The sequence below is a fragment of the Phragmites australis genome, chromosome 14 (genome assembly GCF_958298935.1).
Source record: "Phragmites australis chromosome 14, lpPhrAust1.1, whole genome shotgun sequence".
Classification (NCBI taxonomy): Eukaryota; Viridiplantae; Streptophyta; class Magnoliopsida; order Poales; family Poaceae; genus Phragmites; species Phragmites australis.
Window position 1 is genome coordinate 60,863 of NC_084934.1, and position 15,162 is coordinate 76,024.

Sequence of the window (15,162 nt, forward strand, 5' to 3'; positions counted from 1 at the left end):
CATCCGGGGTGTTTTGAGCATCCTCTCCTGCAACGTGGTTGACTCGCCCACTCATGAAGTTCTGACGAGGCTGCTAATGTGGCTAACCTACAGGGCGATTCTTCTGCTGGTTGTTGATTTGACCCTGCTGCTTCTTGGGACACTTATTGGCAAGGTGTCTAAAGTTTCCATAGCTGAAGCATGGGCCAATGGTATTGGATCCCTGGCCAGTGTGACCCTACTGTTGCTGATTTTGGTTCATTTTGGGTGGGGCCTAGTAGCTGAAACGTTGCTACTGTTGCTGGGGCTGCTACTACCTTGGCTGACCGAAAGATCATGAGGTTTGGTTGGGTGCCCTCCGTTGCTGGTTCTAGCCTGCCTGACGGTACACCTGTCTTATGGGGGGTGGGTTGAAGCGGGGACAGGTGTTGCTGCCTAAGGATTGGCCCTATATCATTCGCTTGCGTTCTTCTCCTAAATTATACTTCTTCTTCTCTAGAATGAAGGCGTTGTCAACAAGCTTCTGGAAGCTCGGGTACTCATTGGCTGAGAGGGAGTACTGAAGTCCAGAGTTCAAACCTTCCAAGAAATAGTCATGTTTCTTTTCATCCGTGTCCACATCTTCGGGGTCATAGCGGGATAGATGCGTGAATTTGGAAAGGTATTCATGCACTGACATGGGACCTTACTTTAATCCAAGAAACTCTCTTCGTTTCAGTTTCACTTCCCCTGTTGGCACTTGGTGCTTGCAGAAACTGTCCTTGAATTCTCTCCAAGTAATCTCTTGGGGGTCATCATGGGCTGCAGTGTAACCTACCCACCAATCTGAAGCTGGTCCTACAAGCTGGTGAGAAGCGAAGAGGACTCTTTCCCTGTCGATGCATTGAGAAATCTACAGGTTGCTTTCAATTATCTTGAGCCAATCGTCAGCATCCATTGGCTCGACTGCCTATGTAAAGGTAGGTGGCTTGGTGCTTAGGAAGTCATTTAGCTTGTTCTACGGCTGCATTTGCGATGGCGGTGGCGGTGCCTAATAAGCTAGGGGTGCCTGTTGAAATCTTGCCACAGCCTATGCCAGTCCATGTAGAATCTGAGCCTGCACGGCCATCATCTACATTGGGTCCACAGGGTTCCGGTTGGTTCGCCTGTTCCATGAGGGAAATGTGTTCGGGTTGTCGTCCTGGGGGTGAGTATTGGGGTTACCACCTTCAGCGTTGTTTCTGTTGGCGTCAGTATTATTCACATTCCTTGTGTTCACCATCTGACGGTTGCAAGAACATGAGATTGGGATATGAGAACAGGGCAAGGACAGATGACACATAACGAAGAAATCATAAACTAATATATATAGATCAAAGACGGATACAACTGTGAAACACAAACTTTCACATCGCATTGACACACACAAAGGAAACCTAACACCTAAGTTCACAGCATCGAAAATAAACAGGTCCATTACATCATGAAACCAACGACTCTAAATGATGCTAAGCTACTACTGGGGAAAAATTGCTAGTTCAAGAACTATCACCACCCTCTGAAAGGTCCTGCGGTGCAACACGCAGAGCGGCGTCAAGGCGGAGCTTTTTGCGAGAGGGAGAGCGAGGCAACTCTGGCTCGGGTCTCTCCTCTGGTTCCTCCTTTGAGTCGTCAGTCATCATCGCCTGAAGGATGCAAATCCTCTCCTCTGCCTCGGCAAGCCTCAGGTGCACGTCGTGTAACTTGTCAAGGGCTCTGTCCAACTCCTGAGTCAAGGTGTCCGTGAGTTGAACCTTCTCCACTAGTCTGGCGTCACCCTCCCTGTTGGTGCCAGCAAAGATGACCTCCAAGCTGCCACTCCTACGCTGTGGGTAGAAGTTGTACTGCATAGTCTGAATAGTGCCATGGTACCTGCGCATATGACTGAAAGTGCCTGGCGAGCTACGTCACAGATCCCAGTTGCAAAAGTCTCTCTCGGTGCGAGGGATGAATGGATCATGTGCACCCTGTGGCCATCGTCGTCCGGGCGCTTCTCAAAGATGATTACCTCCACCATCCAAGAGTATCCATGGCCACCGAGCGGGGTCCTGATTCCCTTGTAGATCGGGGCCTCCTAATAGCCCAGACCCTCGAGAATCGTCCAAAGCTTGCGAGGGAAGTCCCTTGCCTGCAATCCAGAAGTGTGAAACTCCGCGGGCGGCTGGAACACCCAAGTAGCCTCTGTGGGACCTCTAGCAGGAATGAAGCCTCCAACCTGCTTGCGGGGCGTCTCCTTCATGCGGACCATCTAAAAATTTAAAAGAGAGGGAGGAGTCAGTAACCATTTTAAAAAGATTTTATAAACAATAGCAATAGAAAGGAGAACAGAAATGACATTGGTCGAGTAAAAGATTTTTAGAAACTAGTTTTTAATAGAGATATGTCCTTAATAATGACTATTTCTAGCTAGGATTACGCCCTACGGTCAACATGGCTCTGATACCACCTCTGTCACACCCGATTTTTAAGAGAACAAACCAGATGCATTCCACATGTATGCTAGGATCAAGTTCCCCTACATGCGGTGACTTCATAAATGATAACATAATAGTGTCATTACATAACAATAATGTTAATTACAAAAGGACCCGTAGGTCTTAAAGAAAAAACTATGATAACTTCCAGTGAAAGCGGGTCTTCCATCCAACCACAGGCGTTGACCGGGGTGCGCCAGCCTATGACATGGTCTTCAGGTCGACATTTTCTTCCTCCTAGTACTTAGCTCCATCGGCCGGGATGTCCTCAAAATCGTCACCTTCTGAGTAGCATCAAGAGGTTGGGAGAAAGCAAGCGTGAGTACATGAGTTTGTCAGCAAGTGTGAGAAAATATGACATGAAGGATTAAGGGAAGAAAGGCTTGACTCAAGTTTACTGCATCTATGCCATTCTAATTTAGGATTCAAAAAGACATAGCAATCATATTTACTATGTGTGATGACACCAACATTAAAGGAACAACTTATCGAATTTCATCCGACTACCAGATATTCCATATTTGGCTACTAACTCATCAAGATACCACCTGACTACCCAAAACCAACCATCCAAGATCCCTCACTAATCATGAAGAAGTTCAAGCCCGCTCTTGACCGTGAGCACGACTGTTCGATCAATTTTATACTCTACAGAGTTTGCACACTTTACCCACGAGTCGTGATTCCCGTTTTGCTTCACACTTTCAGGGTGTAGAGCCGGGGTCTCACTACAAGGCCTTTACAAAGCGCCTCCAAATTCATATGCACCCACTAAGGTTTCACTGCTAACAGAGATTCCATCCACTACAGAAATCCCTTCTTGTGCCACTCAACAGTTCATTGGTGCGTACAGGATAAGGAGGATATCTAATTAATTGGTCAAGCCATACCCATATAAGCCTCGTGGTTACGCTATTATGCCGGGTTACAAGCTTCACAAATCGGTCCTTAGGACCTACAGCAGGTACTTCCACTCACACAATGCGCACACAACAACTATACGAATCAAACCAACCTGCTTAGATCCATATGATCAAAGTTGCTACAAGGATTACCCAAATCGGTTCATGTTGCACATAGCATTATTCAGCTTAACATTTAACCCACCCGATTTGACAGCATGACTAAGCATTTCTACCCTTGACACCTAGACTACAACACAGGCAATAAGGATAATCACGAAAAAATACTAGTAAACCCTAAACATGGGATTCATATTCACAAGCATGCATCTAGAAATATAAAAGATACACTTTCCTACAATGAGATCAATATGATCAAGGACACTTGACTTCAACGGCGGGTTGCTCAAACTCCTCAAAAGTCTGGTCCTGTAGGTTCAAAAAGTGCTCATCTCCTACTGTAATAGTGCACACCGGAAACAAACAAGTATAAATATTTCGAGGCCGAGGGTGAACTGGACTCGCATTCACTTGCTGGGAAAAAGAGAAAGCCCCATGACTTCGTGGTCGAGCGCAGCTCTTGTTCGATTTCTCTTTCTTTGATCGCTTAGAACTTGATGGAGGGAAACTCACTCGCTCAAGATATGAACTCCTGGGTCTGGAACCAGGGGGGTTGCTCCGAGAAAATTGCTAAGTGGTGCTTTCGTTTCAAGGACCTGATCTAAGAACAGTACACCAAACAATAGCAAGTCACTATTAAAAATATTACTAACGGGTAGAACTCGCTGCTACGAAGTGCAAGAATCACCTAAAACAGAGCTCGTATAAAAAACTTATTAGGGTTTTAAGCTACAAGGGCTTTTTTGAAAAAGAACAAGGGCTAATTTGAAAAAAGAAATTTCCAGGGACTTATTTGTAAAAATCCAGGGGCCTATTTGCAAATAATATAAAAGTTCAGGGAGCTAAAAAGGAATTAACAGGGGCTGGAAGGGGCTTTTTATGAAACCCAAAAAGTCTAGGGACCTAACTGCAAAATTACATATTTAAAAGAATTAACAGATTAATTTTTATTTAGAAAACCTAATTATGACCTCAGCATGACGTCAGCACGCTGGCGTGGCTGCTGAATCGGTTCGGTTGGCTGACGTGGCCGTGCCACGTAGGACAAAAGCGTCCGTGTGGCTCGCTGACGTGGCATGGCTGGTTGACTGGGATTATGAGCACATGTGACTTGATCTAAGTGGTCCGCGAAGGGGTAAGGCTAGAGCTAATCGTGGTCTCTGGTTGGAGATCCGATGGCTCAAGGCAGATGGGGAAGTCGGTGGTCGAGCGAAAAGGAGACGACGACGCCACCTCGGACATGGCCGGAACATCATTGGCGACACGTGAACAGGGGCTATGGGCTACCAAACTCGATGATAAATGGCACAGTCGAAAGAGATGACGGCGGGGAGTCACATCGAGGGCTTTAGGTCTCGGCGATGACAGGCAGCGGTGAACGGCGGCAGGAGTCGACGACGAGCTTCGGGGATGAGGTTTCGGTGCGGGAGACGTAAAATTGAGGGTCGAGGAAGTCTCCTCGGGGTCCTGTGGTGCTGAAGAACTGGTGAGCCGACCTCAGAAAGCAACGGAAGAAGCTAGCGATGGCGAAGCTTACTGGAGCTCGGGCGAGGTGGCGATTCCGTTGGCAGAGAGGGAGAGCTGAGGGGTGGGATGTGTTCCTCGGGCCCTTGCGGTGCTGGCAGCGGCCTCAAACACGCCAGGGAAGCTCGGCTGCGGTGGTAGGCGCTCGGCGGAGCTCGGCGATGGTGTGGAGCGGCGGGGTTGTGGGCGAACGGGAGAGCGGTAGGGCTGAGCGACATCTATTGGCACGCGTGCGGCGGTTGCGGGATTCATGGGCGCAGGTGGAGACAAGGGCGCTGACAGTTTTGGACGCGCAGTTGCGGCGCGACGCAGAAGATACGGGAGGAAGACGTTGACATGCGGGCCCGAGCTATCAGATAGAGAGAGAGAGAGAGAGAGAGAGAGAGAGAGAGAGAGAGAGAGAGAGAGAGAGAGAGAGAGAGAGAGAGAGGAGTGGGCTAGGATGGCGAAAAGGAAAGTGGGCTGGGTCAGCAAAAACGGGCGTCACACAACGGCGGGAATGGCGGTGGAGGCGGCGCTGTGGTGGTGGCGAATTGGGTAAACAAGGAGCGAGGGGTCGGGCGGCTCTATTTATAGAGGGAGGCGGAGCAGTGAGGCGGTGTGGCGCGTGATGTCGTGCGGTCATCAGCGGCAAGGTGGTAGGATAAGCTTGCCGCATTTCCCGCGGGATGGACGCCTGCGCCATCCACGTGCGTGCGTGGGGGCGGAAATCGCGTGGCGCATAGGCATGGGTGACGCGAGCATGGACAACGCAAGCATGGGCGAAGAGAGAGAGAGAGAGAGAGAGAGAGCGGGAAAAACGAAGGCCGGTCCACGCGCGGGATATTTCCCAGAGAGGAGGAACGGCGGCCGGCGAGCGCATTGTGCTGCAAAGAGGAAGGAGGCCGGTGGTAGCCAATCGACGTGCGACGCGTGGATGGCCGAGCGGCGTGTGGGCGAGCGCGCGGGAGCGGGCCGGCGTGGCGCGGGCGAGCTGGGCCGGGAGAGCGTGCGGGAGGGAGAAAGGAGAGGGAGGTGGGCCGAGTGCGCGCGGGAGGGAGAAAGGAGCTGGGCCGACGCTTGGGCCAAAACTGAGAAGGAGAGAGGAATCCGGTCCGGGGAGGAAAAAGAAAATGGAAAAGAAATTTGGTTTTGGAATTAAATTCAAATGAGAGATTTGAATTTGACTTTGGATTTGGATCATTTCAAATAAATATATTTGAATTATGATTTGAACTTGAATTTTGAGCTTCCTAAGATGATTTCAATCAAGGAATTTGAATTTGAATTGGATCTGATCCGAATAGAATCTAAAAGTAGATTTGAATTTGAGAGACATTCAAATTCAAATCTTCACACAAAGAACCATAAAGATCACAAACCAAAGTATATGAACCAAATTTAATGCAAGAACTATTTTGAATTTGACTGTATTGCACCTTGGGACTCCTAGTCAACTTAACATACTTAATACACATATGAATGTATATATACTGCTGTATATACATTCATATGCATATTTTCTAACCTTAGCTAGCTAATTAATTATAATTTTTTTAATTTGTAGTAAAATTTGTAATTAATTAGCATGCTTAAAACTTAGGATGTTACACAACTGGTGCAAAGGAGTGCCTGTAGGCACTTATCTGAAGGGTGCTGCAGCTGTCCAGGGACGTTGCCGCTGCATGCTAGCAGGTATCTAAGTGAGCTATTTGTTACAATGTCCATTCGAAATGTTATACCTTGGATTAGGAGTTACTTCATTTCCTATCTAATAAGCTGGTTGCTGATTGCTGGAGCCAAATGAAGTCCTTAATTCTTATCATAATATCACAAAATATCTAAAGCAAGCCCTATCCTGAAGTTTCTATGCAAAATTGAGGCACTGAAACCATATGCTATGATTCTCATCATATTATCTCCAAATATCTAAAAGTAAACACTATTCTGAAGTTAAATTTCTATGCAAAATTCTTCCAATTCTTGTGGTTATCTCAATGACCCAGTCTATTTAGTTGAATTCTGAACTTAATCAATCCGTATTGTTCACAGATTGGATAAAATACTTGCCTTGGAGAGATTGTTTGATGCGAAATGCAGATGGAATTTCTATCCTGACCCAGTAGCTCATATCAGGTACATTTTGAGTGAAAGTTACTAGTCAAGTTTATTTGATGCCTTACCTCCACGTTATTGGTGCCCTCTAGAGTCTTACACATGTTCTTTTGTTTAGTTGACCGAATGCCCAATAAACTTCTATATATCCTTCGTGGTCGTTTAAGTTAATTCTTGCCTTTCCTCATGAATGTTTAGTTAAAGCTTCTCTTTTTTTCTGCAGGTTAGTTTACCATCTCAGAGCAGCATTAGTACTGGGGCCAAGGGGAAGAAAGCAGCTGCCAAGACAAAGAGAGCAAGGGCAGAAAATAAGTGAAGATTTGGCTAGAAGGGGCAGCTACACATTTTTATGAAGGAGTGATAGTTAATTTCAGTTAGGCCATCACATTCCTTTTGTTCAGGCCATAAGGCACTTGTGTAAAGGTTTCTGTTAGCGCTTGTGAAAGGTTCAGGTCATAAAACAGTTGTTTTGGCACTTTTTATGCATCGCTTGTGTAAGGTTCAGTCCAAAAAGCAGTAATGCTGGAGCTAATACGCATCAGTTGTTTGAAATTTTAGCTGGACTGCATATACAGATGAATTATGTGCTGTGGGGGACATGCATGAGTTGTAAGGTGATATTTTGATATTGATTTCTGATATGTATGCTATGTTATTTTTTTTAATAAATATTTGGTATTAGTTATAACGCATAACTGGAAAAAAAAAACATTACAAATGTTGCTCGGCTGCAGTCGCGGGGCCCACCGACCCAGTCGCAAAATATCTTCTTCACATCCGGATCTGATCTGGTCTTGTGGCTGGCTCCATCGATTCATCATCGATTGGTTGGTAGGCAGGCGCTCCTCCCTTCCCTTCCCAATTCCCCAATTCCCAATTCGCTTCGCTCCCAACCCTACCCCGATGGCTCCGCCGCCGACCAGGGAGGAGCCCGCCGCCGACCAACCGGTTACCTCCCGATCGGAACAAGGAGCCGACCAGGCTCCGCCGCCTCTACGCCACCAGCTCATGGGGGCCTGCCGCGCCGACGAGCGCCTCAGGCCGCTCCTCGTCCTCAACGTATCCTGCGCCGCCGCCGACGACCGATTCATCTCCCACCTCTCCCAGGTAAGATTCCTCTCCTCCCGGTTCACTTAGGTTATGTTATTAGGGTTTACGGATTCATTCATTTCGTCGTCTTTGCAGCACTTCGAGGTGTCGGAGCTGGGCATGCTCGCCAGATGCCTCTGCGTCCCCCTCGTCTCCCTCCGCGTTGGCAAGGTCCAGAGGCATGGCGCCCTCCTCTGCCCAACACCCATTAGGTTGGTACACTCCCTCCTCGCTTCATCTAACCGTCAATCCAGGGGGAAAAATTGCGATACGATACATGTTGAATTTCGTTCTAGACTATTGTACAAGTAATTCACCTTCTCATCCATCCTTCTAATACACAAGGATGCGGGGTCACTAAGATGGTAGCGCGTGGCCGCTTTATGCTTTGGCTAACTGCCTTTCCTTGTTTCCACGCAACTGATTATTTCATTGCATCTGCATGACATTAGCATTCACATCTCACATAATTTAACAACTTTCGTTGCGTCTGAAATTGTGTATTTTCTCCTCGCTTGCTGCTAGCTTTTACATAATATATACAGGTTAGCCAGTCGTTATAATGTTTCTGTACATTGATTATATGCACTTAGCCTCCTTATGCTATACTAGCCTTTTGTGGTCCTGGATGTTCTTTTACCCAATCTTCACAGTAATCACATACTCACTTCCATCTTAAAGAACCAGCTTGTTGGTTCAAAACCAAGCGAGTCTGGACCACAATGCTAAACATCCGTCTGTCCGTGCCACATATAAGTACAAGTACATGTTTGTGTTCTTTAGACTGGTTCCTTGGTAGGTTGCACTGAAATCTTCTACTCACGGATTGTCAAGCATGTTTTGCACCTGTTGAGCATGAACTGACCTAATACTTCATATACTTGCATCAGGAAATAGTGTTGCCCCCAATGGTGTCCTAAACTTTTATATGTTATTGTTGACAGGGCTAATTTGTTCTTCTTAAAAATATGTACTATCTATATACGCAGCCCGGCATGTAATTTCATGCAAAGGCACTGCGATATGTTGATTAGAATTTGGTATTCTAAATCTTGTAAGTACTGTATGCGAAGAAAACACTGTTGACCATTGTCCTTGCACAGAAAAATGAAAAAGTAATATTGGAGCTGTGTTGGTGCTTTCGCCAAAATGATGTGCCACTGTATCTATATGATGTGGTAATAGTGCCTGGTCTATGTTAATGCATCCTTTTTTCTGTAGGAATATATTAGTGCAACTTGGGTTATGGTATTATTAGTGTCCATGTAACAGAAGTCTAGTAAGTACTTGAGTGATAATTTCTATTACCTGCATGGGAATGTTATGTATTACGAGTGACATGTTTCAATAGATTGTTCAGGATACCATCTCCAGTAGTAGTACTCAACAGACCTTTCTTGCTCTTCCCTGGTCATTATTTTTTCTGTGGTCCACCTTACTCCTTCTCTGTCCTTTTCGTATCAGTGTCCTAATCCAGTTAGACCTGTGGAAGTGTGGATCATGCAGTTGCTGCCCTGTGCCACAGTACTCTGTATTTATTTATTAATTAATTTTGTTGTTCCGGTGACCCTCTCTGCTACAATAATAATAATAGCATTGCCTCTGCTTATCGACATGAGCATGTAGTTACTTTTTAGGAGAGATGTTTTTCAGCTATTACACCTAATTTAGAAGCATGTGTATCAGGGAATGTTCATGTTGATTCTGGGGTTACATGCTTCATCTTATTAGTGATGGCATTGTTCATCCTACCAAATAAATATATCTTTTCATTTGTAGGTAATTTGGGCGTGTGTCATAATCTCTGATATATGAGGAAAGAGAAGGTAGTTTCTTTCATGGCTTTGCAATATTTGTTACATGCACTGAACTAATCACATATTGCAATATTTGATGAGATTGATCAATAGGATTCCTAATAATTTGATGCTTTAGATTTTAGTTGCTGTATTTTAATGACCGCCTGCAAAGAGTGATATTTTTCTATGGATGTCCTTGTTCTGCAGTTATCATGTGAATGTTTTGCTGTTGCAAGCCCAGACTCTAGCATCATTAGTTTGCATAATACTTTATTATTTGGTTCATCGTGAACAGATGTATATATGCCCACACCAGTGTTTATTCTAAAACCAATTACTTGGCTTACCAATATCTTCATCATTCTGTGTTCACAGCTGTGTGTTTGGTCTCCTCTCTGTTACGATAACCAACGCATGCTTGTTACATAAATGTGTATTGTTGTTTATCAACATCTCTGCTATTAGGACCCTCTCATTTCCGTCTATCAGTTTGTATTTATTGGATTTACTCCTAAAATGGGGACTACTGTTCCAGATCACTTTTGGTAATTTTTATTTATTCTGCATTTCTTTTTTGGCGAAAATTACAGGGCACAGTTCTTATATCCTCCATATCACAAAGTTTTGTAAAATTGCTCATGTACAAGCAAAATCACAGTTTAGTAGTCCTTTCTGTTTATGTCACGTGTCAGGGAAGGTTTCACATGCTTGATTTTATCACCTGGGAAGAAAAGATCATTGATGTATAATTCTCTGATGTGGCAAAAAAGCTGAACAAGTAGTTGAACACATGGCCCCTAGACTTTTGTACTCTGACCTCCTTCCAACAAAAAGGCAGAGCTGCTGCTATTGTTTAAAAAGGGTTGTCAAACATTGTGTTTTGATGAATTCAAAGTCTTCTCTCTTAAGTGAGCCATGCACACTTATTTTGGAGAAACAGAGATATATGTTTTACCATTATAATTGTGCCTAGCAATGAAGATTTTGCACTATCCTCTGTGTTTCTAAGGAGAAAAATTATTAGTGAGCTTAGGCCTCAAGACATTGTTTTACCATTTCATTAGGCCCTTTTTAACAAGATTACTCTCTTGCATAGATATCTGTAATGGCACCTTTTTCAGTAATAACTAAAGCCTTCAGTTTTCCTTCCATTGAAGTTTCTCTTTCTGATCTGAGACGGTCGATTTCAAAATTATTTTTCTTTTTTCTTACTAGTGGTTGTGTTTTGTATGCTTGCATATGTCTGCACTAGCACCTCTTTGTATTAACTTCAAATTTTGCTTTCTATTGAAGTCTCTTCTGATCTATGCTGTTTCATTTGATTGAATTTCTAAAATACCTTATTTTTGTCTTACTATTACCTCTTTTGTGTTGTCTATGATTTTATCATAGCAAGCATTGGTCCTTTTGGCGAAAGCTTGTAGTTATCGTTACGTTATCAATATGTTCAGGGATCTCATGTACGCTCATTTCCTTTGTACAGAGGGAAGCTAAACCTTGGTCTTCTGCCTTCATCTAGCTTGCGCCTTACCTTTGCTGGTGATGATGGTTATTCGGAGCAACTAGCGCTCTTCAACAACACTTTCGAATTTTCAGAAGTTGTGATTGAGGAAATATCAGCTGATAATTCTGGACGCTCTTTCCTAATCAGGATTTCAGAATCAAAAGTATTTTACTACTGGTGTGCTGAGAAGTCAAAGGAACACGGAATGGAGCTTCTTTCAAAGGTTTGTATTACTTTTCGCATAAATGTACAGTGACCTTGATCTTGATTGTGATGTGCTACAAGTTGTCTACCTTAGAGAGAATAACTACAGAACTTAAGTTTTAGATCTACATGATACTAAAAACAAAACATAGAATGATATTGCCAATGGAGATATGCACATACTATTATTGATTCTTATTCTTTTCTTTTGTGTGTGTGCACAGATGAAAAACCTTCTGGACGGGAGGCCAACGCTCTCCGATCTCACAGGCATCTCCAATTCACGACTTGACGCTTTTGCTTCCCATTTACACACTTATCTTCTTACTTCAAGTATTGGTGATGTTAAATCGTTGGGATCATTTATTGACGTTCTGAGTACTTCAAGACCGCAAGATCAATATTTACAGCCCCACTCGTCTGTTTCCAAGACTTCCAGGTTTCGCGCCTCTGCAACTAATGCAACAAATGCAGGCTCTGTCTATCAAACCAGTCTAAGTCCCAGATCAGGCACTTTTAAAGATGGGGTGCCAAGGACCTCTTGTACAAAGGTTGTTGGGAGAGAGAAACTGAAGCGACGTGGGGAATGTTCAGGCCTGTCAACTGCTCCTATTGATGCAAACAGTGTCAACCTTGATTCTACCGGTGAGAAGTGTGATGTGGATTGTTCAAGAAACATTGTGACCTCAGTTCCATTAGACTCGCCTCTTTCATTTCCTTTGCTGCCATCTATTTATCCTCTTGCCTCTTGTCCGCTGCCTGAGGTTTATTCGGAGAAGCAGTTTAAGCCTTACTACTGCTGGTGCCCACCATGTCCATCTTCACTGCAATACAGTGTTACCCCTTTGCATCTGCCAGCTACATCTGTAGAACCTTTGCCCCTACCGCCTTTCAGTTCACTGCTATCGAATGAAATGCCGCCTTTAGCAGTTTCTGCAAAGCTGGATACAGCTGATCTCCCTTCCCTTAATCTACCATCGATACTGCGTGATCCCTTGCTTCACCTGCCGCTTCCCACTTCACCACTTGTGCCCCTACATGGTTCACAGGTTCCAACATTCACACCGTTGATGTCTGATCCCATTGTGCATGTCCCAGTCATTGATGTATGTTCTGCAGGCCAGGCATATCTGGTGAGTTGTGGACCTTCTATATCTTCAACTGTTCCCCTGCTCCCTAGCTTGAAGCCTCTGCTTCCAGAAGCAGAATCATTGGTCGAGAGAAGTGCTAGGGAAACACTAATGAGGCTCATAGCTTCGACACCACCTGCAAGCAATCCTCAGTTGTCCAACATTTTCCCTGTGGTCATGCCTGATCTGCCTGAAAATCTCTCTCGAGCTAATAATGTAAGTCAAAGAGGGTTGTAGTTCAACTCCGTTCAACTTTCTTGTCATGTGGCTTATCTGCCTTGGCTCTGTTTCGTAGGTGAACAAGCATGTTGATGCTACATCTTGCTTTGTTGATGTGTTTGGAAGTGGGATTGGAGCCATGGAATTGCACTCCGAGGATGGAGTTTCTAGTGGAGATGATTCTCATGCACCGTTTGCAGAATATGATGATACCAGCAACAATTGTGATCTGCAGCATTCTCAGCAAATTTAGTTTGCAACTGTTTGGCTTGTCGCTATGAAACGTCATAATATTTTGAACGGCAGTTGCATGTGCATGGTAATAGGCGTGACGAATGTGATGTGTTCTGTATGCAGCCTGTTTGCCATGATTTTTATCTGCCCAGCCAACGGGCTCATTTGGTTGGCAAATGTAATTAGTTGTCTGTACTGTGTTTATTTTACATACTAACTGCGAACCACTTAGTGATTTTGATCGTTTTTTCATGCACTTTCAGTTGCTCTTCCTTAGTAATTTTCTTTTAGGGGGTGGAAGATCGTACGCCGAAGCTGCTGCGAAGCAAGTTGTGTCCACTGTCCAGCGTAGATTGGCCTGTCGTCTTTGTGTGGTCTTTTTTAAAACCATAAAAACTCAGCTAGGGGAAAGAAACGTCCCCCCAGAGACTGTAGCACACCCCATGACCATTCCTTCGCCAGTTGCTGCCTCCCACGATGGCTTCTCCTTCGGGAAAGCTTTTTTTTAGAGCCTTTCGTTACAGTTAATTTGATCAATTAATATCTGCAATTAGCAGTTGTTAATATCTGTTGGAAATGGCAACTGACATCTATTTATCTTGTATAAACATATAAGCACAGTGCAATAACAATACAATCAATTCTCTCAATTTCGCCTACTCTGTGTCCAAATTACATTCCATACTCCAACACGTTATCGATCACTTTTGCTCTATACTAGCTAATGGTCCGGACAGTCACCGTTCCAAGCGGATTGCGTCCAGAAGGAATCTCTTGCTGGTTTCTTTGCCCAGGATGACTTCGTCAGAAGATAACCAGATGTCTCCCGGCTGCAAAAAATGCATGCATTCTTTGGCCTGCCAGCATCCAAGTACAAACATATACTTGGTCTTTGGCAATTTCTGAACGGAGGGAGTATTTATATTGTATAAACATATAAGCACAGTGCAATAACAATACAATCATTTCACTCTTTCGTCTACGCTTTGTCCAAATTACAACACGTTATCGATCACTTTTCTCTACACTTCCTAATTGTCCGGCAATCGCCGTTCCAAGCGGATTGTGTCCAGAAGGAATCGCTTGCTGCGTTTCTTTGCCCGGGACGACTTCGTCAGAAGATAACCAGGTGTCTCCCAGCTGCAAGAAACACATGGATTCTTTGGCCCTGTCAGCATCCAAGTCGACGCATCTATAAAGTGCTTCCTACATTTTTGCACCAAGAATCAGACACATGCATGCCACAGTGGAGAAAGGCACAAGTTACCTACGGGATACTAAGGCACGCTAATAATATGAAGAGAGGTAAGGATCGATCAAAACTAATACGATAGGCCCTAAATAACTGGTAAGTATTTCGGTGATTAATGACAAACGTATCATTGTGACTAACAATTTGTTTTAAAGGGAATCAAAAATTTAGTTCACAATAATAATTGGGTATTCTTGGTCCCTAAGACAATTATGTGGATGATCAAAGGACTTGTGCACCAAGATTAATGATCTTCTAGTTCTAAGTGTCACAAAGTAGATGAATGATACTTAGAGTAGTATAGGTTATTTTTCTTTAGTCTTTTGACCGTACTATAAAGAGGGGCTAAGAGTAGTAGTTTGATCTAGTGAGTCTAGACTTGATTTGATGCATACTTGTGAAATTCTAGCATGTAGTTCATAGAAGCCTATGGGTGACATGTTGAGAAGCTAGAGCTCAAGAAAGTTTGAATTGGACGAGCTCAGAGAAAATTTACTTCACTGGATGATCTGATCTATGTGAAGTGATCTCACCGGAGCATATGGTTATCTCAAGATAGAAAAACACTCTATATGCACCGGATGCTCCGATGAACAAAATGATGTAATCACTGGATGATT

At 44.2% G+C, this 15,162-nt stretch overlaps 1 protein-coding gene across 1 annotated transcript; it reads left to right on the forward strand.

Annotated features, from left to right (window-relative positions):
* The first annotated feature begins 7,893 nt into the window (after positions 1-7,893).
* Positions 7,894-13,552, forward strand: LOC133890462 (uncharacterized). The gene is made up of 5 exons (XM_062330837.1): positions 7,894-8,218; positions 8,297-8,412; positions 11,483-11,726; positions 11,932-13,053; positions 13,133-13,552. Exons 1-5 carry the CDS (start codon positions 8,015-8,017, stop codon positions 13,307-13,309), a joined length of 1,863 nt encoding a protein of 620 aa, XP_062186821.1. The 5' UTR covers positions 7,894-8,014; the 3' UTR covers positions 13,310-13,552.
* The last annotated feature ends 1,610 nt before the right edge of the window (positions 13,553-15,162 follow it).

Excerpts from the sequence above, each read along its gene's own strand:
- LOC133890462 (XM_062330837.1), top strand. The coding sequence starts at position 8,015 with ATGGCTCCGCCGCCGACCAGGGAGGAGCCCGCCGCCGACCAACCGGTT. Across the intron at positions 8,219-8,296 it reads TCATCTCCCACCTCTCCCAG|CACTTCGAGGTGTCGGAGCT; the intron begins GTAAGATTCCTC and ends TCGTCTTTGCAG. Across the intron at positions 13,054-13,132 it reads ATCTCTCTCGAGCTAATAAT|GTGAACAAGCATGTTGATGC; the intron begins GTAAGTCAAAGA and ends TCTGTTTCGTAG.